The sequence below is a fragment of the Hyperolius riggenbachi genome, chromosome 2 (assembly GCF_040937935.1).
Source record: "Hyperolius riggenbachi isolate aHypRig1 chromosome 2, aHypRig1.pri, whole genome shotgun sequence".
Lineage (NCBI taxonomy): Eukaryota > Metazoa > Chordata > Amphibia > Anura > Hyperoliidae > Hyperolius > Hyperolius riggenbachi.
Window position 1 is genome coordinate 146,019,515 of NC_090647.1, and position 21,958 is coordinate 146,041,472.

General features: G+C 44.5%; 1 protein-coding gene across 1 annotated transcript in view; it reads left to right on the forward strand.

Moving 5' to 3' along the window:
* Positions 1–20,920: 20,920 nt before the first annotated feature.
* The window catches only part of CD63 (CD63 molecule), a 56,134-nt gene continuing 55,096 nt past the window's right edge, over positions 20,921–21,958 (forward strand). The window contains exons 1-2 of the mRNA XM_068267651.1: positions 20,921–21,033; positions 21,251–21,329. Of these exons, the coding sequence (XP_068123752.1) occupies positions 21,264–21,329 (66 nt within the window). The 5' untranslated portion in view covers positions 20,921–21,033; positions 21,251–21,263. The remainder of the gene's footprint in view (positions 21,034–21,250; positions 21,330–21,958) is intronic.

The window sequence follows — 21,958 nt, forward strand, 5'->3', positions numbered from 1 at the left end:
GTCGTGCTTGGATCACACTAGCCTCTAGCAGTAGCGGCTGTGGATCCTTCTGATCTACATCTCTCTTGCTGTACTTGAATTGCACTTGCTCTGACGGAAAGAGCAGTGGATCCTGCTAAGCTCTCTAGCTATACTTGGATCTCACTTGCTCTGGCGAAAAGAGCAGTGGATCCTGCTAGCTCTGTTGCCTTACTTGGATCGCACTTGCTCTGGCGGAAAGAGCAGTGGATCGTATCTCTCACTTATTCCTGTTTTCGTGTATTGTCTGATACGAACGCTTGCTGGAGGCTCGGTGAGGTAACCGTTAAGCAAGCGTTCGCGTCCTCTGTTTCATGTTTGTCTGTCGGTGGTTAGTTAGGCGTGCTTGTCTCTGTTGTGCTTAACACGCGGAGACCGCGCAGTAAACGCGTTCGCTGTTGCGAATGAGTGCGGTGTTCGCGTTTGTTATTTTCCTTATCTTCTCATTGTATGATTTGCTGTGCCTTTGCTACTCTCATGCCCTGTCTTGCTTAAGCCTTGTGTCACCTCTGGCAATCGCCTCTCTCGCGATTGCGTTCCTACTTCGTTTCTGCTGTTGTGTGTGCACCGTCGCGGGTTGGCGACTAGATTGGGGCACATACATACATTCTGTCCCTGTGCTCATTCTCTTTCGCAATCACTTCTCTTGCGATTGCGTTCTCACTTGGTTTCCTCTGTTGTGTGTCCACCGTCGCAGGTTGGCGGCTAGATTGGTGGACATACATACATTCCTCATCTGTGCTTATTCGGTCTTCTGTCGCTGTTAGCATCTCTGGCGATTGCCTTCTCACCTGATCTTCATGGTTGTGTGTTCATCGTCGCAGGGTGGCAACTAGATTGGTGGACACACATACCCTCTGTCGCTTTGACCTTTCTCTTTCAGGGCTATCTTGCCCTGCGTTTCTTCCCTTCGTACAATTCCTGTCTGGCGTCTGTGGCAGGGCAAAGGAGCTGTTTCTCTGCACTCCACAGCTCCACCTGCCGACAGGAATTTCCCTCTACAGGTGCGTTGCACCTTTTGCTGGGTTCCCTCAAATTATACGCTTGTGGAGGATTTCCGCAGTGTCAGCGCACGTCCTGTGCGCTGATCACGGAGAGAATTCCACAATTGTTACAACAACATGTTCTTTACAACAGTGTTTGAGCTCCTTTGTTTATCAAAAATGGTACTTATATTGTATACCTTTTAAAGTGTACCAGAGATGAACATAAAAAAACAAATAATCATACATCCCTGGGGCTTCCTCCAGCCCCCTCTGGCCCGATCGCTCCCTCTACACCATCCTCATCTCCTCGATCTTCCGTAAGGGATCCTGGTATCTTAAGCCAGTTGGTACATGTGCAGTGCAGTGCAGCTGCGCAAGCTCCCCTGTCTCGCTCCCATCGCCAGGAGAGTTCTGTGCCTTCACAAGTGCAGAAATGTCCCGGCGATGGGAATGCTGGCCGGCAGTAAGCCCCCACTGACCAAGATACCGGGAGATCGAGGAGACGTAGGACGGCGCCGAGGGAACCTTCAGGCCGGAGAGGGCTGGAGGAAGCCCCAGGTATGTATAATTTTTTTTGTATTCATCTCTGGTTTCCTCTAAAATTATATACATTTTTAAAGGATTGTGACCTAATAGATTATTTGATTTTCAAGTTCTAAAAGTACTATAGTAAAAAAAAAAACCTAGTTAAACAAAAAAGTAAAAAAAAAAAATAAAAAAGTTTTTATTTGGTCATGTGTTTATTGAAAACAATAATGGTCCAGTAACATATCTGCATGTGGCATAAGTAAGTGATTGTGCTCTCAGTACTTGCTTGTTGTGATTCCCCCCCCCCCCTTGTGCAGCAATTACTACTAAATACTTGTGGTAACTGTCATGCACATCAACTTAGTGGAATTTTAATTTTGAAATTTCAACTCTTCAATTCAATGATGTTCTGGCTTTCCTCACATTAACCTCTTTTAGGTACACACAATACAATTTTCTGACAGATTTAAGGCCCATACAACGTCGGATTTCCGTAAACGACGGGTCGTTTGAACATCCCGTCGTTCAGTCGTTCGCCCGCTAAATCGGGCATGTGTACAGACTGTCGTTCGCTTGATAAGAGTGAGTTCACTCTTATCAAGCGAACGACAGTCTGTACACACGCCCGATTTAGCGGGCGAATGACTGAACGACGGGACGTTCAAACGACCCGTCGTTCACGGAAATCCGACGTGTGTATGGGCCTGTACAGTCACATCAATGATTTCTCACAGATCCGATCTGATTTCCGATCGATTTTCTGATTGATTTTTAATAGAAGCGAGTGGAAAATCTATTGGAAAATCGATCAGAAATCAGATTGGACCTGTCGGAAATAATTGATCTGACAATAATTCTGTCAGAAAATTGTATCGTGTACCTAGCATTAGGCTTTTTCCACAACATTTCAATTAGATTAACCTGTAGCCGACCGCGTCACGGCGATGGGTGTGGCCGCGGTGGCAGCCCCAGGACCGCCTAATGCCGATCGGCGTAAAGTCCTGGGTCTCTGTTTTGCTGGAGATCGCGCGCATCTCCTGCTTGGTGGGCGGAGCAGAGCTCTGCCTTTAATCTCCGAGCGATGAATACCGCTCGGGAGACTGTTAGACGGCGATACCGACGTCTAATTACTAGGTACAGCAATGCGATCTACAGCAGCGCTGTACTGGGGACAGCCGTGTGACACAGCTGTCCATTCCTTAGGCACAGGGTTGATCGGTTGTCATAGACTGAAGCCTATGACAGCTGATCACGTAGATTGGCTGGTGAGGGGGGAGGGGGGGGGAGTATAACAAATATTAAAAAAAAATGTATTAAAAAAATAAACATAAACAAAAATACACAAAACAAACAAACAAACAAACATCTGGGGGGTGATCAGACCCCACCAACAGAGCTCTCTGAAAAGGGGAGGAAATCACTTGTGTGCTGTGTCGTGTGGCCCTGCAGCTTGGCTTTAAAGGGACTCTGAGCAGTGCAGAAACTATGGAAAGATGCATATCATTTTAAAGCTCTCTTTCTCCTCTTTCCAATGATATATAAACCGCCACCCTGCGCCTCTTACTTTTCGCTATTTTTGCGATCGAAATTTCTGCGGCCGTGATTTCGATCGCAAAAATAAAGAAAACTAAAAGTCGTAGGGTGGCGGTTTATGTGTCGTCGGAAAGAGGAGAAAGAGAGCTTTAAAATTGTATCCATCTTTCCATAGTTACATTGTATTACACAGGGCGACTTTCTCCTCTTTCTGACAACACATAAATCACCGCCCTACGCCTAGTTTTCTTTATTTTTGCGATCGAAATCGCGGCCGAAGCAATTTCGATCACGAAAATAGCTAAAACTAAGAGTTTATATATCATTGGAAAGAGGAGAAAAAGAGATTTAAAATGATATGCATCTTTCCATAGTTTCTGCACTGCTCGGAGTCCCTTTAAAGCTGCAGTGACCAATTTATCTAAAAATGTCCTCGTCACTAGGGGGTTTAACACCGTGGTCCTCAAGAGGTTAAGGTCTCAACTTTGACTTCATCATCCCAGAACTTAATATTTTTTTTTATTCTTGAACCATTCTTTAGTAGAACTACTAGTGTGTTTAGGATCATTGTCTTGCTGCATAACCCACTGTCTTTTAAGATTCAGCTCAAGGACAAATGTCTTTTCCTTAAAGGTGGCCATACACTGGCCCGATTCGCGGCCGTTTCGACAGCAGATTCGATCCTGGGATCGAATCTGCTGCCAATCGTTCACGGTAAATGCACCCACCGATCCGATTTCCTCCCGAAATCGGATCGGTCCGTCGATCGCGCCGTGCGGGAAATTACCCTCGATCGCCCGTGGGTAGGGAGCGCGTCGCTAGCGGCGGCCGATCCGATTAGGTATACATTACCTGAAGCTGGCTCCCGGGCATCTTCTCCGCGCTGCACGGCTCTGTTCCGGCTCCATCCCGGCACTTCCTGTGTCACTCCGTGACCAGGAAGTTCAAATAGAGGGCGCTCTATTTGAACTTCCTGGTCACGGAGTGACACAGGAAGCGCCGGGATGGAGCCGGAACAGAGCCGTGCAGCGCGGAAAAGATGCCCGGGAGCCAGTATCAGGTAATGTATACGGGGGGACGGGACAGGTGGCAGGAGTAGCTCAACAGATTGTGATCGGTTTCAGTCTGAAAACGATTCACAATCTGTTTGCAGTAAAGGCAGCCATACGATCCCTCTCTGATCAGATTCGATCAGATAGGGATCTGTCAGCTGGTCGATCTAATGGCAAATCGACCAGTGTATGGCTACCTTTAGAGTTCTTTAGTTCAGAATGAATTGTTCCATTAGGTATTGCAAGCTGTCCAAGCTTAGATGCAACAAGGCAGGCCTAGACCAGAACACACTCACCACCATGTTTCACAGTTTGAATAAGGTTCTTTGCTGGAATGCAGCGTTTTCCTTATTCCAAATTTAACATTCTTTTAAGCCAAAAAAAAAATCTATTTTGGCATTATTCAATCACAAAATTCATTCTTCCTGTGTTTTTTTTAAGTTTGTCCATGTGATCTTTAGAAAGCAGTGCTTTCTCCTTGCAGGCATGTACATCATTCCTGTTAACAGTGTTCTGATGGAGAACTCAGAAAACTTAGGATTCGCCAATGTGAGTCAGAATTTACTATGTATTCCTTTGTAACCTCTTTATGACACACCTTGCAATTAGAGTTATCATTGGTGGCCCACCACTTTTGGGTATGGTAGCAAAGGTCTTAAATGTCCTCTTTTATGTATCCACAACTCCCTTTCTGAGTTCCTCAGTCATCTTATTTGTTCAAGCCATAATATACATCCACAAATGTGGTGTTTGTGTGATCAGGCTTTGATGAACTGTTCTATTAATAAAACAGGGCCTCATACTCAGGCCTGGTTGTCATCCCGCACTCTAATCTCGTATTAAAAATATATGATAATCCTAAGGATTCACTTACATTTGCCACATGTTTTTTAACTTTTTTCAATAAATACATGAGCAGATATGTAGGTTTGACTTTGTGGTGTGTACATAGGCATAGAGATTTCATAGACCTAATATGGGAGATCCATCCAATAGTCAAGAGGGCCTAGCTGTGGTTGGCAGATATAAATGGTCAACAATCATCAATGGGCCAAGATGGGTAGCAGATAATCATATATGTAGACATGTGGTGTTGGCTTAATGCTTTTAGTTTTAATTTCTTGTGCCAAGTGTTCATGACCATCCTACAGTATGCATTCTACATTTATCTACACCACTGTCCCAAGCTTTGCACAGGTCTGTACTATTCAGTATGGCACTGCTTCTCAATTCAATTCATCTCAAAGACATCAATTAGTTTATCTAAACAGCTCAAATGTTCAGACATCTTCATATACATACATAGAACATATACGCTTTAACAAGCTCATTCGGTGAGTAATTTGTATATTTTTTACAGAAGTATAGCAAGAGTACATCTTGCTGAGCATATTTCTTAAATAATGGCATCCGGTTGTCGTAATCAGTAAATCTACACAGAATGATAAGTAAGTTTCAGTTAACACATGTCACAACAGCTAACTGAAGACCCATATTAAAGCAAAATACTTTGAGAAGATGTTATTGTTTGTTGTGCCTTTTCTTTGCCTTAATTGGAATGCAGAAAGAGTTCAATTCACTGAACATTATTGCGTGTCTTACAGCCACATATAAAAAAAAGAACGGTTTTTATTGATTCATTTTTGAATTTTTCAATTAACAAAGACTGATATGCGTGATAAATATCCTATTGATGCTACTTCACAACCTTGAGGCTTGTTTCACACTGCTTGGGGGCCGCTCAAAAACAGCCTTCGGGGGATTACTGCATTAGAATGCGTTTATCCCAGTATGGCAGCCAACCAAGCAGGAAGTGACACTGACTTCCTGTTGGCAAAGTGATCACATGCGTGGAAGCGTATTGCTAAAATACGCTTCCACGCATGTGCGATGTTAAAAACGTGCAGTGGTCGTTTTAGAACATGCACGTTGCCATCGACTTAAATGACTTCTGGTCTGCCACAGGTCGCCGGATGGTAACGTAGATTTGCCCTCGCATTGGCGATCTGGCAAAAATGTCACTTCCATTGCATCGTGCCGTACTGCGTCGTTATGAAAGACCCCATAGACTTTCATTGCCCTGCAGTGGAATGCGGTAAAAATACCGCACCACACCACCCCAGTGAGAAAGGGTCCTTAACCTCCTTAGCAGTAATCACGAGTTCAGCTCGGGGTGGAAAAAACATGCCAGGAGCAGTAACCACGGGCTGAACTTGTGGTAGCCGCCGGGAGGTCTATGCAGAGCAATGCGCGCAGCAGGCGTTTTAACTCACCTCTCGGGGGATCCCGACGTCGGCCACCATTCTTCTTCCTCTCCTCCGAGGCTCTGCTTCCCCTTGGTGAGATCGCTGTCTTTCGTCATGACGACAGCCGGCAATCTCATTATAGGGTTACAGTGCCACCCAGAGGATGGAGGGAATACTGTGGTGCTGGATCTCAGGGAGGTAAGTGCTGAGCTGCTGCAGATCTCCCTAGCAGCATGATATTTTCCAGGTTTAAAGAGACACTGTAACATCAAAAAGTTCCCCTGTGGGGTATTCCTCAGGAGGGGGAAGCCTCAGGATCCCAATGAGGCTTCCCACGCCGTCTTCTGTCCCACGGGGGTCTCACTGCAGCCCTCCGAACAGCGGCCCGACAAATCCGTCAGCTTGTTCAATATTTACCTTTCCAGGCTCCAGCAGGGGCGCTGTTGCGGCTTTCGGCTCCGAAGTAGACAGAAATACCCGATCTCAGTCGGGTCTGCTCTACTGTGCAGGTGCCGGAGACTTGCACCTATGCAGTAGAGACCCAATGGCGATCAGGAATTTTCGCCTATTTCGGAGATGAGAGCCGCCACAGCGCAGGAGCCGGGAAGGTAAATATTTAGATCGCCGCTGTTCGGAGGGCTGCAGCGAGACCCCCGAGGGACGGAGGACGGCGTGGGAAGCCTCATTGGGACCCTGAGGCTTCCCCCTCCCGAGGTGAGTACCTCCCCGGGGAACTTTTTGATGTTACAAGTTTAGGATCTAAAAGCATGCAAAAAAATTGCACCAAATTAGACCCTAAAATCCAGAAAGAATCATAACGCCAAGGGAGTTAAGTATGTGTTGTTTGCAGGCATTTGTCTTTTTTAAATATAATATATTTCCATAGGCCTGCATTGCTATTTATTATTTCTTTGCTCCACCTCTCTCATAAGTCTCCCACAATATATATGGTGCACCATCATTATCACTGTAAGCCCCCAAGCTGTCCCCTTACACCACTTTCATTCTTATAGCTCTGTCGCCCATTCATTGGCTTAGTATGGCATGCGCCTTGCCCAACAGGCACACATTTGCTGATTATCATATACAGTATTTATATGCCTCTGGCACTTTCTGCAGCAGTCATGTCACTACCTGTCACTCAGAGCTCACTATCTAATCCCATCAATAGCCATAGTCTAAAGTCAATTTTGGGTCAACCAGTTAATTTACTAGTATGTTTTGGGGATGTCAGAGGAAACCCGTGTAAACACAGGTAAATATGGTGTCCTGGAAAAGATTTTAGCACTGCAAGGCAAAAGTGCTAGGTACTTGGCCATGTTATCTCCCGAGACACATAGCTTCAAAATGGAACTGCTGAAGTATAGTCTTATAGTGTAATACTGCCTTTGAGGAAAAAACACTGGCATGTATCAGTGGTAGACACATCATTTCATAGTTTGCTATTATTAAAAATGATCATTCCATTTGATTCTGTACTTAGCTGGTTTAAAAGGTCTGGGCACTGAAATAGCATTTTTCTCCCAAACAATAAATCTGTACTTATTAGGCCTCGTTCACACTACATTAGTTTATGCCATCCAAGAGCATGCTGATTAACCGTCATGTTGATGGATCCTGTGTTAAGTAGAAGCTATCTTTGTTGTGGCAAGCAGAATGCACCATTGTGCAGTACACAGTAATCCTGAACACCAGACATGTCATATATAGCATGTTATGTATGACACGTCCAATGTCACGGACACAAAGGTGACTCTGGGAACTAGGGTTCCATGCCGTGGATCATTAAAGCACATCTACTGTCACTATGAAATACACAATAAAATACACAAAAAGGAGTGCGCTACCCCCTCCCACTGTCCAAATCCTGTTCAGACAGTCCTTATAAGCAATTTCTTGGCTGTTTAATGTCCAATGTCCAAACACTCCAGATATTTCACCCGTGGTAGGGATTTCACATGTATGGAGAGAAAAACAAGAAGAGAAAATTCATAGTGCAATCCTGTATGTATCAGAACACAGGGACCATCACCCTATGGGGCCCGGTTGTGCGACTTCTATTGTGGATTCACCTCTAAGTGAGTGACCGTCAGCCAACAATTGGCACGCTCACCTTATTGCAAGGCTGCCCAGCCCTACAGACAGCAACTGCACTTTCTGAGGTTAATCGACCTCTTCCTGACGATCAGATCGTGTCCAATCTCAAACAAACCAATAAAATAATATCATAGTGCAAGTATGTTTGTAACACAGCTAGTTTTCATAGCAACATATCTATTGATCTCCTGCTCACCCTTTGCTGCTGCTGCCCACACTCACAGACATCTGTCCTCACTTTATGGGTGTGCAGTCTCAACCACAATGCTTGCAGGTATAGTCCACCTTCCTATGGCACGAAATCAGACACACATCTAAAACTGAAAGGCTTCTGATAGCGTAAAAACCCACAGTTTTATTTATATAAAACAGGAATTGTACTCACAAACACAAGTGTAAAAAGCGCATTTAAGTCACTATGCACTGCAGGAATATGATGTGAGCCAAGCCTTAGTGATCTCTGTAATAGACAGCATGCACATTAACGTCCAAGCTACCCTCTCTTCCTGTATATGCAACAAGCTGTACAGATCGGGAAGTATCATGCACAACTCTAGTGTCACTAGCCTGAACGGAGCAACAACAGGTTCTCTTGATGAGGCTGGACACTGCCAGGACCAAGGTGTGGACCTGATAGCAGTTTGCAAAGGTGCTGATTTGTTTTGAGGTTTTATAACTATTGTAGGTTTTGAGTTCTGGACACAGGAGGAGGTAGATGAAAAATGAGCAGGAGACAGAGAGTGGGAACGGAAAGAAAGGATTTCATTCTAAGCAGCAATCACAGCAACAGCTGATCTTTGCTTACAAAGCTTATATGCCAACAAAGACTCAGTTGCACGTATACTGGCAGATACAAATGCTTCACTCTTTTCAGAATACCATTCACAAAATCCTTTCATATCTCTTTTCAAAAAAAATCTAACAAATGGTCAATCTGATCAGAATTAAAAATGAAATCAAAATTGTTTTGTAATGGGTGATTGACATTTAAACTGTTTAATGGCTGTGGGCTGAGGATTCTGACCGTGACAGACATTCGGAGGGTTAACTGAAGAATTTCTTACTTGCAGGACTTCTAAATAGGCAGCAATTAAGGCAGAAGCGGATTTATACTTGCAAAGCCTATGCGCAATCAACAACTCAATTGCTCGTACACAAGCAGACACAAAACCTTCACTTTTCTCACAGTAACTATTAATAAATCCTTTTCTATCCTTTCTCAGAAAATCAAACAAAGCATCAATCAGTACAGAGTCAAAAATAAAATTAAATTCTTCTTTGCTGGGAGACTGACATTGGGGCTGTTTAACTGCAGTGGACTTGGAGTTCTGAACTAGGTGAGCGGCATTCAGAGGGTTAACAGGTGTGCAAAATGACAAGATTTCTGAATATGCATTGATCAATGCATGAGCTGACTCAGGCTTATATTTTCTTTCAGACAACAGATTCTCGACTGCACACTTACACCCCCTTACAAACTCAAAGCTTTGTCTTTTATAGAATTCAAAAAAAGGCATTTTTGTCTCTCTTTAAATAACTGAAATACATGTTCACTTGTTCTGAGGTAAAATCAACCTGAACTGGATTCACAACAGGTGAGGCAAGGATTGTGGAACCTGCAGAAATAATCTTCTGCCAAGCATTAAAGAGACTCCGTAACAAAAATTGCATCCTGTTTTTTATCATCCTACAAGTTCCAAAAGCTATTCTAAAGTGTTCTGGCTTACTGCAGCACTTTCTACTATCACAGTCTCTGTAATAAATCAATGTATCTTTCCCCTGTCGGACTTGTCGGCCTGTGTCTGGAAGGCTGCCAAGTTCTTCAGTGTTGTGGTTCTGTGATGAATCTCCCCCCTCCAGGCCCCTCTCTGCACACTGCCTGTGTGTTATTTAGATTATGGCAGATTCTCTCTTCTCTCTTATCTTTTACAAGCTGGATAAATCGTCCTCTGAGCTGGCTGGGCTTTCACATACTGAGGATTACAGACAAGGGCAAAGCTGTTTGCAAGAAGAAAAGAGCAGCCTGAAACTTCAGTGCATGAGAGCAGAAGGGGGAAAGAAACACACAATGATCTCTTGAGATACAAAAGGAAGGGTGTATACAGCCTGATTGTGTATGGATGTATTTTCTATGTGTGGACATACTGTACATCAACCTACTTCCTGTTTTGGTGGCCATTTTGTTTGTTTATAAACAAACTTTTTAAAACTGTTTTTAACCACTTTTAATGCGGCGGGGAGCGGCGAAATTGTGACAGAGGGTAATAGATGTCCCCTAACGCACTGGTATGTTTACTTTTGTGCGATTTTAACAATACAGATTCTCTTTAAGCAAGAAAGAGGCTTTCCCATACTTGCATATTCCCTGGTTAATCAGGGACTGGAGGGAATCAATGCAAGCTTGCGCAGTCTGTTTATCTTTTTTTGAGTATTAATCAAGGAAGCATTCCCTGTCATCCTCAAACAAATTGATCAGAGATTCAATGGCATAGTTATTGAAGGGTGGTAAGTAATCACAGATTATATTTTGATTGTCAAAAAGTGACGGATAAATACTGGTAGTTTTAGGGAATGCAAGATCATACCACAGTTTGATTATGCATTCAAAATCAGGTGCATAAAAAGATCCATCTTTCACATAACCATACACTTGGCTAATAAACTTTAGCAACTCTTCTCTGGGATAGTTTGCAAAGAAATCACAGCATTCATCCTCTGCATCCTCAGCCAATAATGCATAATAATCCAGATCTTGTGGACTCATTCTGACAGACAACAGATTTTCAGTATGCTGTATAACTGCAGTGGTCAGTAAATGTATGGCCAGAACTTTCTGTCACAAGCCTGAATGGAGGAACAGAGTTTTTACCACAGTTTGCAGTATACAGACACTGAACCAAGGAATATGGTGCAAATATAATGTTTTATTGCAAATGCAGGCATACATGCAAACGTAATGCAATATCATGCAAACCCATGCACAGCACACAATATATACAAAAAACAGGGAAAGCAGTGTTAACTATATAATACCCTGACTAACTAACTATCTAAATATATACAGAAAATATATACACAATCACAGTACAATCGCAGTACAAAAAGGGATCAGGCAGAATATCAGAGTCAGCAAGGTCAGCAACAGGTTATCAGAAAAGCACAGTACAAGGGATTAGACAAAAGCAAGGTCTCAGACAGAATAAACAGGTTCGGCAACAGGAAAGCATACACAGGAATCAGGGCAAGGAACAGGAACCAGGGTGTCCAGAAACTCAGACCTGGGAGCTCAAAGTTCTGGCCATTAGCAGGGGGAAGAGGCAGTCCTTAAAGCTAATGTAACCTGGGATCTAAAAAAAAAAAGGCAGATACTCACCTAAGGAGAGGGAAGGCTCGGTCCTAATGAGCCATCCCTCTCCTCTCCCGGTGGCCCTGATGCTGCGCAGGCTCCTCCGTTCTCGTCCCACGCCGAGGGGACTTCGGAAATCTTCGGGAGCCGAGTCCTCCCGAAGACAGGTGGCGCACACGTGACCGCGTCGTAGAGGGTGCGCGCGCATGCGCAGTGTAGAGCGGCCCGTCTTCTGGAGCACTCGGGCTCCCGAAGCATCTCCGAAGCCTCCCTTCGGCTGGGAGCCAGCGGTATTTGACTGAAACAGTCGAATACCGCTACGGGGGAGCCAGCGGAACAGCGGGGACCGGGAGAGGGAGTGCTCTATGGGACCCAGAGCCTCCCTCTCCTTAGGTGAGTATCTGACTTTTTTTTTCTAAACCCGGTTCCCATTAGCTTTAAATAGTCCATGTAAAAGTGACCAAAGGATGCAGCTGGTAGTGAGTAATTGCAACAAACAACTGAACCACCTGCAGGCCAGATCAGGAACTGCAAGTCTTTGTGAGTGAACAGCCACCTGCTGTTGGATTGTAGAACTGCAGGTCTGTTCAAAAGTCCATCGAGCCCTCTGCTGGTGACACAATGAAAGTTCATGGCATTCCATGCCAATACTGCCACCAGCAGGCAGGGGCAGGCAGTACACAGTTCCTAACATCTAGAAGTGCATCAGCTGCACAAATGAGGAAGTGGAAGTGGAAATGGGAGTGGAAGTGGAAAGCACTTTGGCGTAGTGGTTATCACCCTCGCCTTGAGCATTAGGTTCCTGGTTTAAATCACAGCGAGGACTTTATCTGCATGGAATTTGTATGTCCCCCCTGTGTTGCGTTGGTTTCCTCCGGGCAGTTCGTTTTCCAACCACATCCCAAAAACTTACAGATAAGTTAATTGGTTTCCCCCTAAAATTGGCCCTAGACTATGATACATACATAGACATATGACTATGGTAGGGATTAGATTGTGAGCCCTTCTGAGGGACAGTTAAGTGACAACATACAGTGCTATATAAATATGAAATAATAATAAAGTGGATGTGCCCAAAACTCACTTTGCAGGCAGGAAATCTGGGCTGTGCATGTGGCTGTCTCTGCAAATACAACCAGGGTAACAACTTTTAAATGATATTTACAAAAACCCTTGTGATCTATAGATCTGAAGTGAGGAGATTACTTTTTTTTGTCAAGAAGAGTAGAAAATCACATTATAACCTGCTGTGATTCCCTTGAATTCCAAGCTGAAAACTCAGCAACCAAGCACTATAGACATGACTATGTAATACCTCTTTAACGAGCTAAAAGGGCCAATAAGGGTCACTCACTTCAGCTGTCTATTTGCTGCACAAAAGATTTTGCTATTAGAGTGAAAACCATTAATGATTTCATTGAAACACTACTGAGGCCAGAAACCCACTAGGAGTGATTTTCTGAGCGCTTTGCAATTTGAAAACTCTTGCTAATGTAATGCTATGGATGTGATCTCACTTGAGCGATGGGATTTTATAAAAATCCCCCATAGCATTGCATTAGCAAGAGCTTTTTCAAATCACTAGCGATTACAAATTGCGCCTCCTAGTGGGTTTCTGGCCTTAGGGCCCTTTTCCACTAGCAATCGCTAGCGTTCACGCTGAACGCTAGCGATTGCTGAATCGCAATTAGCGGCGATTCCCCGACGTTCGCGGCCGCGATTTTACTATGCTATGCACTGCATAGCAAAATCGCGGCAATTATCGCTCCGCCGCGCGTTCGCGTTCCCGACAAAAACGAATCGCGGTAGTGGAAATGACCTACCGCGATTCCTATGTTAAAAAGCAAACCGTAGCGATTGTAAAATCGCTAGCGGTTTGCGTTTTTGCGATTCAGCTGGTGGAAAAGGGCCCTGAATAACATTTGTCATCTAAAATAAGGACAATATCCTACAGCAGTTCAAGATGAATGTGGCATGCAGTGCTTAAACCACGCCTACTGCTGTGTGGCCATTCATATTTGTTGTCTAGTCTAGCCTTTGCCAAAACCAGTGCATTTCATAAGATGTCTCTGTGAGGTTAAAGTGTGTACATTGTTAGGGGTTCCATGAAATTCTTAATGTTAATAGTGATTTTATCTTGTCTGTCCTCGTATAGATCTTGCCTGTCCTTGTATAGATCCGCTCCATAGGCAACAATTAATAACTGGTGGTGAGTGTCACATATCTACCAGGTGGTGAGATGTAAATAGATGACAACTTTTCTTGATACTTGTATTCAAGAAACTGTGGTAGAGGGAGGAGTGCTTGAAGAAAATTGTAGGCCAAATAAGCTAGATCAGTAACATTTTGGGTACAGGGGCCCCAACCGCCCCGATTTCGGCGGGACGGTCCCGATTTTGGGGGGCCGTCCTGCTGTCCCGCGCTGCCCCCCCTGGTCCCGCCCGCTGGGGAGTGAGGGGAAAAAACAAAACGATCGAGGCACCAGCCCGATATGCGGCATGGATGGCCGCCGCCATTACACTTCTCTCTCCCTCCCTCCTAATCTGCCCCCCAGTGTCCCCTTCTCCCCCGCAGAGTAAAATGGGCAGCGGAGCGGGCAGTAAGTCTTACCACTGCCTCTCCGCTGCGTAACGGGATCTCCTCTGATCTTCTCGCTTCCTGCTTCCTGTGACGTCACAGGAAGCGAGAAGATCAGAGGAGATCCCGGTATGCAGCGGAGAGGCAGTGGTAAGACTTACTGGGGGGCAGATTAGGAGGGAGGGAGGGAGAAGTGTAATGGCAGCGGCCATCCATGCTGCATACCGGGCTGGTGCCTCGATCTCTCTCTGCCCACCCATGGCCACCCTCACCCTCCTCCCCACCCACTGGCACCCTTACAGTGCCTCCCCTTTGGGAGTAATTAAAAATTAATAATTGAACACATTTTGTTTGTGTGGAGTGGGCGTGACTAGGGGGTGTGACCAGGGGTGTGGCCTAAGTGTCCCGTTTTTAAAAATCAAAATGTTGGGAGGTATGTGGGTAGTCGACAAAGACAGATTCATCAGAGACGTAGAGGATCAGCAGCTGAGCGCCTAATAAGACAGCCTGAGGTAATAAGACAGGCTGAGGTTCAACAGGACAGGAACAATTCCCAGGCACCCTTCTAGCTGCAGTGCTACAGTACTGAGCAGGGGCTCTCCCTGGGCTTATGTAGGCTGTTTTGGTGTGTCATCATGCATAAGTGGCACTACACAAGATACAATGGACCATATGCAATTAACTTTTTCTGCTAAAAGTAACCTAGGTGATAATTTTTCAACTTCTTTTTAAAATAACGTTTCAGCATTCTGCTATTGAATGTAGTTTTCCTTTAAGTTCCTCCCTTCTCTATTTTGGGGCCTTTTATGATGATTTGCACTCCTCCAGGATGATAAGGATCTCTGACCAGCATACATACAATAATAATCATATATAGTAGCTCAGGCCCAATAAATATGATCAGTAACCATATCTTCATAGCAGTATTAGGTAGCCTTTGTGTCCATCCCACAGATAGCTATACTAGGTGGCCTTTGTAACCCCAGAGAGCTGTTCTTAATGCTCCTTCCCCCAATAGTGGTAATATGTGCCCATTGCACACCTCTACCCCCAACATTACAAAATAAACACACCCGAGTGTAACATCTCACATGTTATATGTAGTGCCACAAGTGAGGCCACACTCTAGCTTAGTGGGACATTTGTGCACACACTACAATGGCCTTGATTCATAAAAGGCTGTGCAATAAAAAAAAGCTGGTTATTAAAATACCGCATTTGGTATTTTAGACTTTTGTTTGCTAATTCATAAAAATTTCCACAGGTGCGGTAGAAGTTAGGTAATTTACGGGCTTCAATTGACAAAAATCTGTTTGATAACAGCGGAGCATTGTGGAGTTGTCTCTATTTTGTTACAAGCTGTTACGTGCAGTGAGGGTATTACAATAGTAATAGTGCTCCTTTCAGTCATAAATTATTAGTAAAGGGAAGTACTTTTAAGGCGGTTCATCTCCATAGATTTTTTGCAGTTTATTTCTGTAAGGGCTCATTAACACTTTGATTTTTTTAAGCGCCTGCGATTTTTCAAAATCGCCCTGAAAGCGCTTACACCCTGTTATCTTATGCGTTAGTTCAGATTAGGGCGATCCGTCCGCTTTCTGCTCAGAAAAGTGCTGCATGGACCTTTTCAGGGCGATTTTGCTACAATGGAAGGTATAGGAAAAACGCAAAACGCTCACAGAATCGTGTTGTGCAGCGATTGCGTTCATGTTTTTAAGAATAAATACATTGTATTTATTCTTTTCCGGATCAAAGAGTTCCCATCCTGACTGACAACAGGAAGTGAAAAAACAGAATCGCTCTGCAAAAACGCTTACCAAAAATATCCAACAAACAGAAATCGCCGGGAGGGGAAAAAATTGTTCAAAAAAAGTCCAACGCGAACGGAACCCAATGTGAACGAGGCCTAAGGGCTGGTTCACACTGCCATATCTTTTTCCAAGCGCATGTGATTTTAAAAGCTCTTGTTAATATGGTGCTATGTGTGTATTCTCACTTGAAGGATGTGAACCAGCCCTTCACAATGCAAGAGCTTTTTCTGTGTGCTGGTTCTGGTTCACACTTGGGCGCTTTTCAGCGCTTTGCTGATCTCCAACAATCAGCAAAGCACTGCTGCTAATGTATCCCTATGGGATCATTCTCACGGCAGCATTTGCATTTTGCATTTTGCATAAATTATAAACGCGTTGCATGCAGTGCTTTGGGGCGATTGTGTTGTGATTCTCGTTCTGTTGAACCGGAATCAAAACGCAAATCGCTGCAAAATCATGATTGCAATTCATAATTTGAATTATGAGTGTGAACTGGCCTTCAGCGCATGTGATCTTAAAAGCTCTTGCTAAGGTAAGGCTCTGGAGTTTGTTCTCACTTGAGCCATGTGATTTTATAAAAAATCCCCCACAGCATTGCATTAGCAAGAGCTTTTCAAATTACTAGGGCTACAAAAAACCAGTGTGGCTAAAATTGCAGGAAAACCTGTGCTCACATGACACCCATCATCATCACCTTGTACTACCGGTGAGACCTGATCCATGACTGCAGGTTTCTTCAGCTCATTATTATAGCACAAGGAAATACATAAGTTCCACATCTAACAACCTGTTCACACTTGTCCCTAAAGTGCATGTAATACATTGCAAAAAGGTAGCCAATTCACTTCTACAATGCTAGTTCACATCTAATGCCTAGTACACACCATACAATTTTCTGTTAGATTTTTCGGTTCTTTTCCGTTAGCCGGGCGCATCCACTAGGTGGTGATCTTTCCCTACTATCCATGGCGGCCTGGAGGGGGAATAGTAATTAACGCCACCTGGTGGTTGCGCCCGGCTAACGGAATAGTACTGATTTTTCTGTTAAGACGCGTACACACGCCATACTTTTTCAAACAACGGGTCCGTCAGACCCTTCTGCAGTGCGGTAGTTCTGCCGACAGTTACACGATAGCACAAGCTGTCGGCAGACAGATAAGACTGTTTTTGACTGATCCGCCGAGCGCTTGGCGGATTGGTCAAAAACAGCCTTATCAGCCTGACGGAAGACTGTACACACCGGCAAACTGTCGCCAGAACAACCGCCCCTCTGGTGGGTCAGATGACTAGTAGTAGCTTGTAAAAGTCTGACGTGTGTATGTAGCTTAGATTTTCTGTTAAGGTGCGTACACACGCACTACGGCCGCCAACGATGGGTCCGTCAGAACCTCCCGCTGGGCGGACTTTCAGCCGACAGTAGCGCGTGTGTACGCGCTGTCAGCGGACTGATAAGGCTGAGCGGATTGTTCAGAAACATCCTTATCAGTACACACGCGCTACTGTCGGCTGAAAGTCCGCCCAGGGGGAGGTTCTGACGGACCCGTCGCTGGCGGCCGTAGTGCGTGTGTACACACCTTTAGATTATTTTCTGTAAAGTACTGGTAGAGACTGATCATTATCTCTGGTGCATTGTATCTCCTGCTGAGTAGAACGATGCCTAATTGCTAGGCAGATAGATGGTCATATAGATAATTTCCAACATGTTCCAACATCTGGCAGGTAAATCTAACAGAAAATTGTATGGTGTGTACCTAGCATAAAACAGTGGCCTTTGATTGGTGTAATTTCAAGCTGCATGCAATTTGGAAAAAAAAACCTTGTTTTCTGAGTGCTTTGTGATTTGAAAAGTTCTAGCTAATGTAAGGGCTTGTGCGCACTAAGAGCAATTTCGCTCTTTTTAAAGCGCTGGCGATTTTAAAAATCACCTTAAAACCGCTAGTGCAATGGTCGCTTATATTGGTGTTTTCACGGGATAACTGCTGTGATAGCAGTTATCAGGCTTTTGTGAGTCAAGCCCATGGTATTTATTCATTTCCGGGTCAAAGAGTTCACTTCCTGTCTGACGTCAGGAAGTGTAAAAAATCATCGCTCCACAAAAGCGCTTAGAATAGCGCTTTTCTAAGCAAAAAGCACAGGGAAAAGTGCTCACCAAATTGCCAGCGCTTGCGATTTGTAATGTGAACAAGGTCTAATGGTATGGGAGTGATCCCACTTGAGTGATGTGATTTTATAAAAATCCCCCATAGCATTGCATTAGCAAGAGCTTTTTCAAATCACTAGCGCTTTGAAAAGGCTTCTGGTGGGTTTGAGCCCAAATAGGGATGCTCGGAAAATTCCGCGGAATTATGAATTCCGTGATTCCGGCCGGAATTAGGTTAATTCCGATTCCGGTAGTCAAATCGCAATTCCTATACCTTTCAAACGGAATTCCGCGGAAATTTTATAATTCTGACGGAATTTTCCGGAATAGCACAAAAAAAAATCTCCCTCCCTCTATCCATCCATCGCAGTAGGGAATTGCAGATTTTCAAAACAGCTTATATACCATAGCTGGGATTTGAACCCAGAACCTAGTGTGTAGTAGGTATCTGTCTTAACCTCTAGACCATGACCCACACTACATGCTAAAGCTGGCGGTAGCATAAACCATACTTCCATTATGATCAATTCGATAGAAAAAGTAGCATGATTAAGGATTTGTACTTTTTGAAAAGCATGCTTATATACCATAGCTGGGATTTGAACCTAGGACCTAGTGTGTGGAATGCAATTCCCTGCATTGGATGGATGGGAGGGAGGAGGAGATAGATTTTAAAATTTTTCCGACGGAATTCCGTATAAGTCGGAATTCCGCGGAACTGCCCCGGTATACCGTCGGAATGGAACGGTAACGGAATTTCTATATGACGGAATGCGGAATTGTGCCGGAAACGGAAATGGGCTATTCCGACCATGCCTGAGCCCAAACAGTCATATTGCCCCTGGACAGTTCCTTCCAGATTAAAAAAAAAAAATATACCTGTGCAGAAATGATCTAGGAGATCCAAATTTTCCAAGCTTGTTGTAAATACCATTCGACTTAAAATTCTGTGTTCTGTGGCATGTTTAAAAAAAACCAAAAACTGACGCTTACCTGCGGCTTCTATCGGCCCCCTGTAGCTGCCATGTCCTCCTACGATCCTCCATTCCCCGCCGCCGCTCCGGTCTAATTATTCGTCTAACTACACGAATAATGCTCGCTCCCGCACAGGTCATCGGGGGCTTAGGCACAGTACAAAGTTTTAGTGTACTGCGCCTGCCCAGTAAGCTCCCGATGACGTGTGGGGAAAGAAAGAACGTGCGCTACAACGGCCGCGCAGCCGCAGTCTAGTTACAGGAATAATTACACCGGGACCGGCGGCGCGGAACATGACAGCTGCAGGGGGCTGATAGAAGCCCCAGGTAAGTGTCAGTTTTTTTTTTTAACATGCCACAGAACCCCTTTAAAATAAAGCCAATCATACTCAGTATCTACTGAAAATTTGGTTCCGTTTCAAACTTAACCTATTGCCTAATCTCAGGTGTCCTTCAGGCGCCTGTACCCTTAGGCCCCATTCACAACAAAACAAAACAAACCAAAACGCAAGCGGTTTGTGTGCTTTTTTTCCCTCCGGGCGCGCCACTGCGCGCTGCGTTTCTGTAAAACGCTTTTCTAAGCACTTTTACAGAGCAGTTTTGTAATTCACTCCAACGCAAGTCAGGAAGTGAACTCTTTGACCCGGAAAATAATAAATACAATGTATTTATTGTTAAAAACGTCAACGCAATCGCTGCACAAAGCGATTTTGTGTTTTACGTTTTTTTCCTATACTTTCCATTATAGCAAAAACGCCTCAAAAATTGTGCAGGCAACGTTTTGCTGAATGGAAACGAACAGCTCAGCTGTGAATGTGAACTCTTTCATAGGGAATCGAATCACAGTCGTTTTGTGGGTGATTTTAAAAATCGCCTGCGCTTGAAAAAAGGCAGAAAACGCCCCTAGTGTGAACGATCCCTTACTGTGTCACGTCTCGGTACTCGGTACTCCTGCCGCAGTGCAGTGGCCATCAGAGTCTATGAGACATGCCGCACTGTTTGAGGTGCGACGTGATGGAAGTGCTCTAAGCAACGGAGAAGTAGCGCAAAAGCTGCAGTGCGTTACCCAGCGACTCCAGGAAATGCATCAGAAGTCATGATATTTTTTTCCCTTCAGTCACCCCGTGGCTATAATGCACGGTGTGACTTTTCGGTTGCAGTGAAATTGTTCCAAATCGCACCAATTCCGCGGCACTCAAGTGTGAAGGGACCCTCAAAAACAAGCATTGCTTTTGTTCCTCTCTTCATTTCGAGGAAAGTTCATAAGAGGAGTGGATCGAGAACGAGTCTGGGAAACTAATGCCAAAAGTAACTACTACTACTACTACTAATTCTTCCCTGTGTATAGTCAGGCAGGCCCCTACACATGAATTAGATACTAAAATAGCCAGTGGCAGACTTTTAACACTTGAACTCATGCAGTGAGGATACGCCTCTTCACAAGCTGACTAATGTAACTAGATGAATAATTGTCCACCACACAGGCAGGAGGGGGTTCCCGGCAGCTTTAGGCCACCCTAGGTAAACATATAAGAGGGAGCCTAGCCTAGGCGAGCAGCGTCACATGACAGCTGTGGTTGTATAGTGCGGGGGTAGGGAGTGTAGCTGCAGGGAGGGGGTGGAGTAGCGCTCCTCCATAGGCCGATCACAGACAGACTAGTGCACGGAGAAGCTCGCAGAAGCAACAGTTTGCTGGGGAGAGGTTCTGCTTGGAACGTCGGGGAGGTGAGCGCTCTGCTGGCTCCGGAATGACGGGCTAGACGGTCTTTTATTGTAGTTCAGCATATAATCATGAAGATGGGTGGGGATGGGGATTTATACGGTGTTCTGTGCACTCCGCTGACTTCTGGGTTGAGACGCAGCAAGGGAGGGACAGCGTTTCGGGAAATTGATGCTTTGATTAAACTATAAAACATTCTTCTTACTCCTTCTCTACTTGCAGACACTGAGAAACCATGGCTGTCGAGGGGGGAATGAAGTGTGTGAAATATCTCATCTTTCTGTTCAACTTGTTATTTTGGGTAAGTGTTTCCGCCGCCGCTGTGCGGGGAAGGAGTTTGGGAGTTGGATTATTCATCTGTATCATGTGATGTGCCCCTGCCATGTTCTCTGCTGCTTGTGTACTCTGTGCTCTCTCTGTTCTAGATTGGGTAACATGTTTGGGAAATGGGAGACCGTCTCTCACTCCCAGCTGGTGACCGCTGTCCATTATAATATATAGGCATTAACCCAAAACTAATGTAGATCTGAGGCCTCCCACTCCAAGCAAGGTATAGGCTACTGACGACAGCTGCTTAGCCCTGCTTTTTAACTTCATTTAGTGTGCTGATGCCTCCAGCTTAAAAATTAATATTTACAATGTACTAGACAGCGCTTCTCAACATTATAACATGTACCCCTTTACAAGAGAGCATGATTTGCTTAGTACCCCATATTGTGAATAGGAACATCTCAAGTACCCCTCCCCTTGAGACATATATATTTGTTAGGAGTACTTAATATTTGCGTGTATAGTCTTTTAAAACATTACTTTATGCTTTTTAATTAACTAAAAGGCTCATGTATGCACCATTTTTAGCTTATTTTAAATACAAAAACTTATTGTAGTCATTTCAAGTAGTCGGATATAGTCCTGTGTAAGATTAGTGTG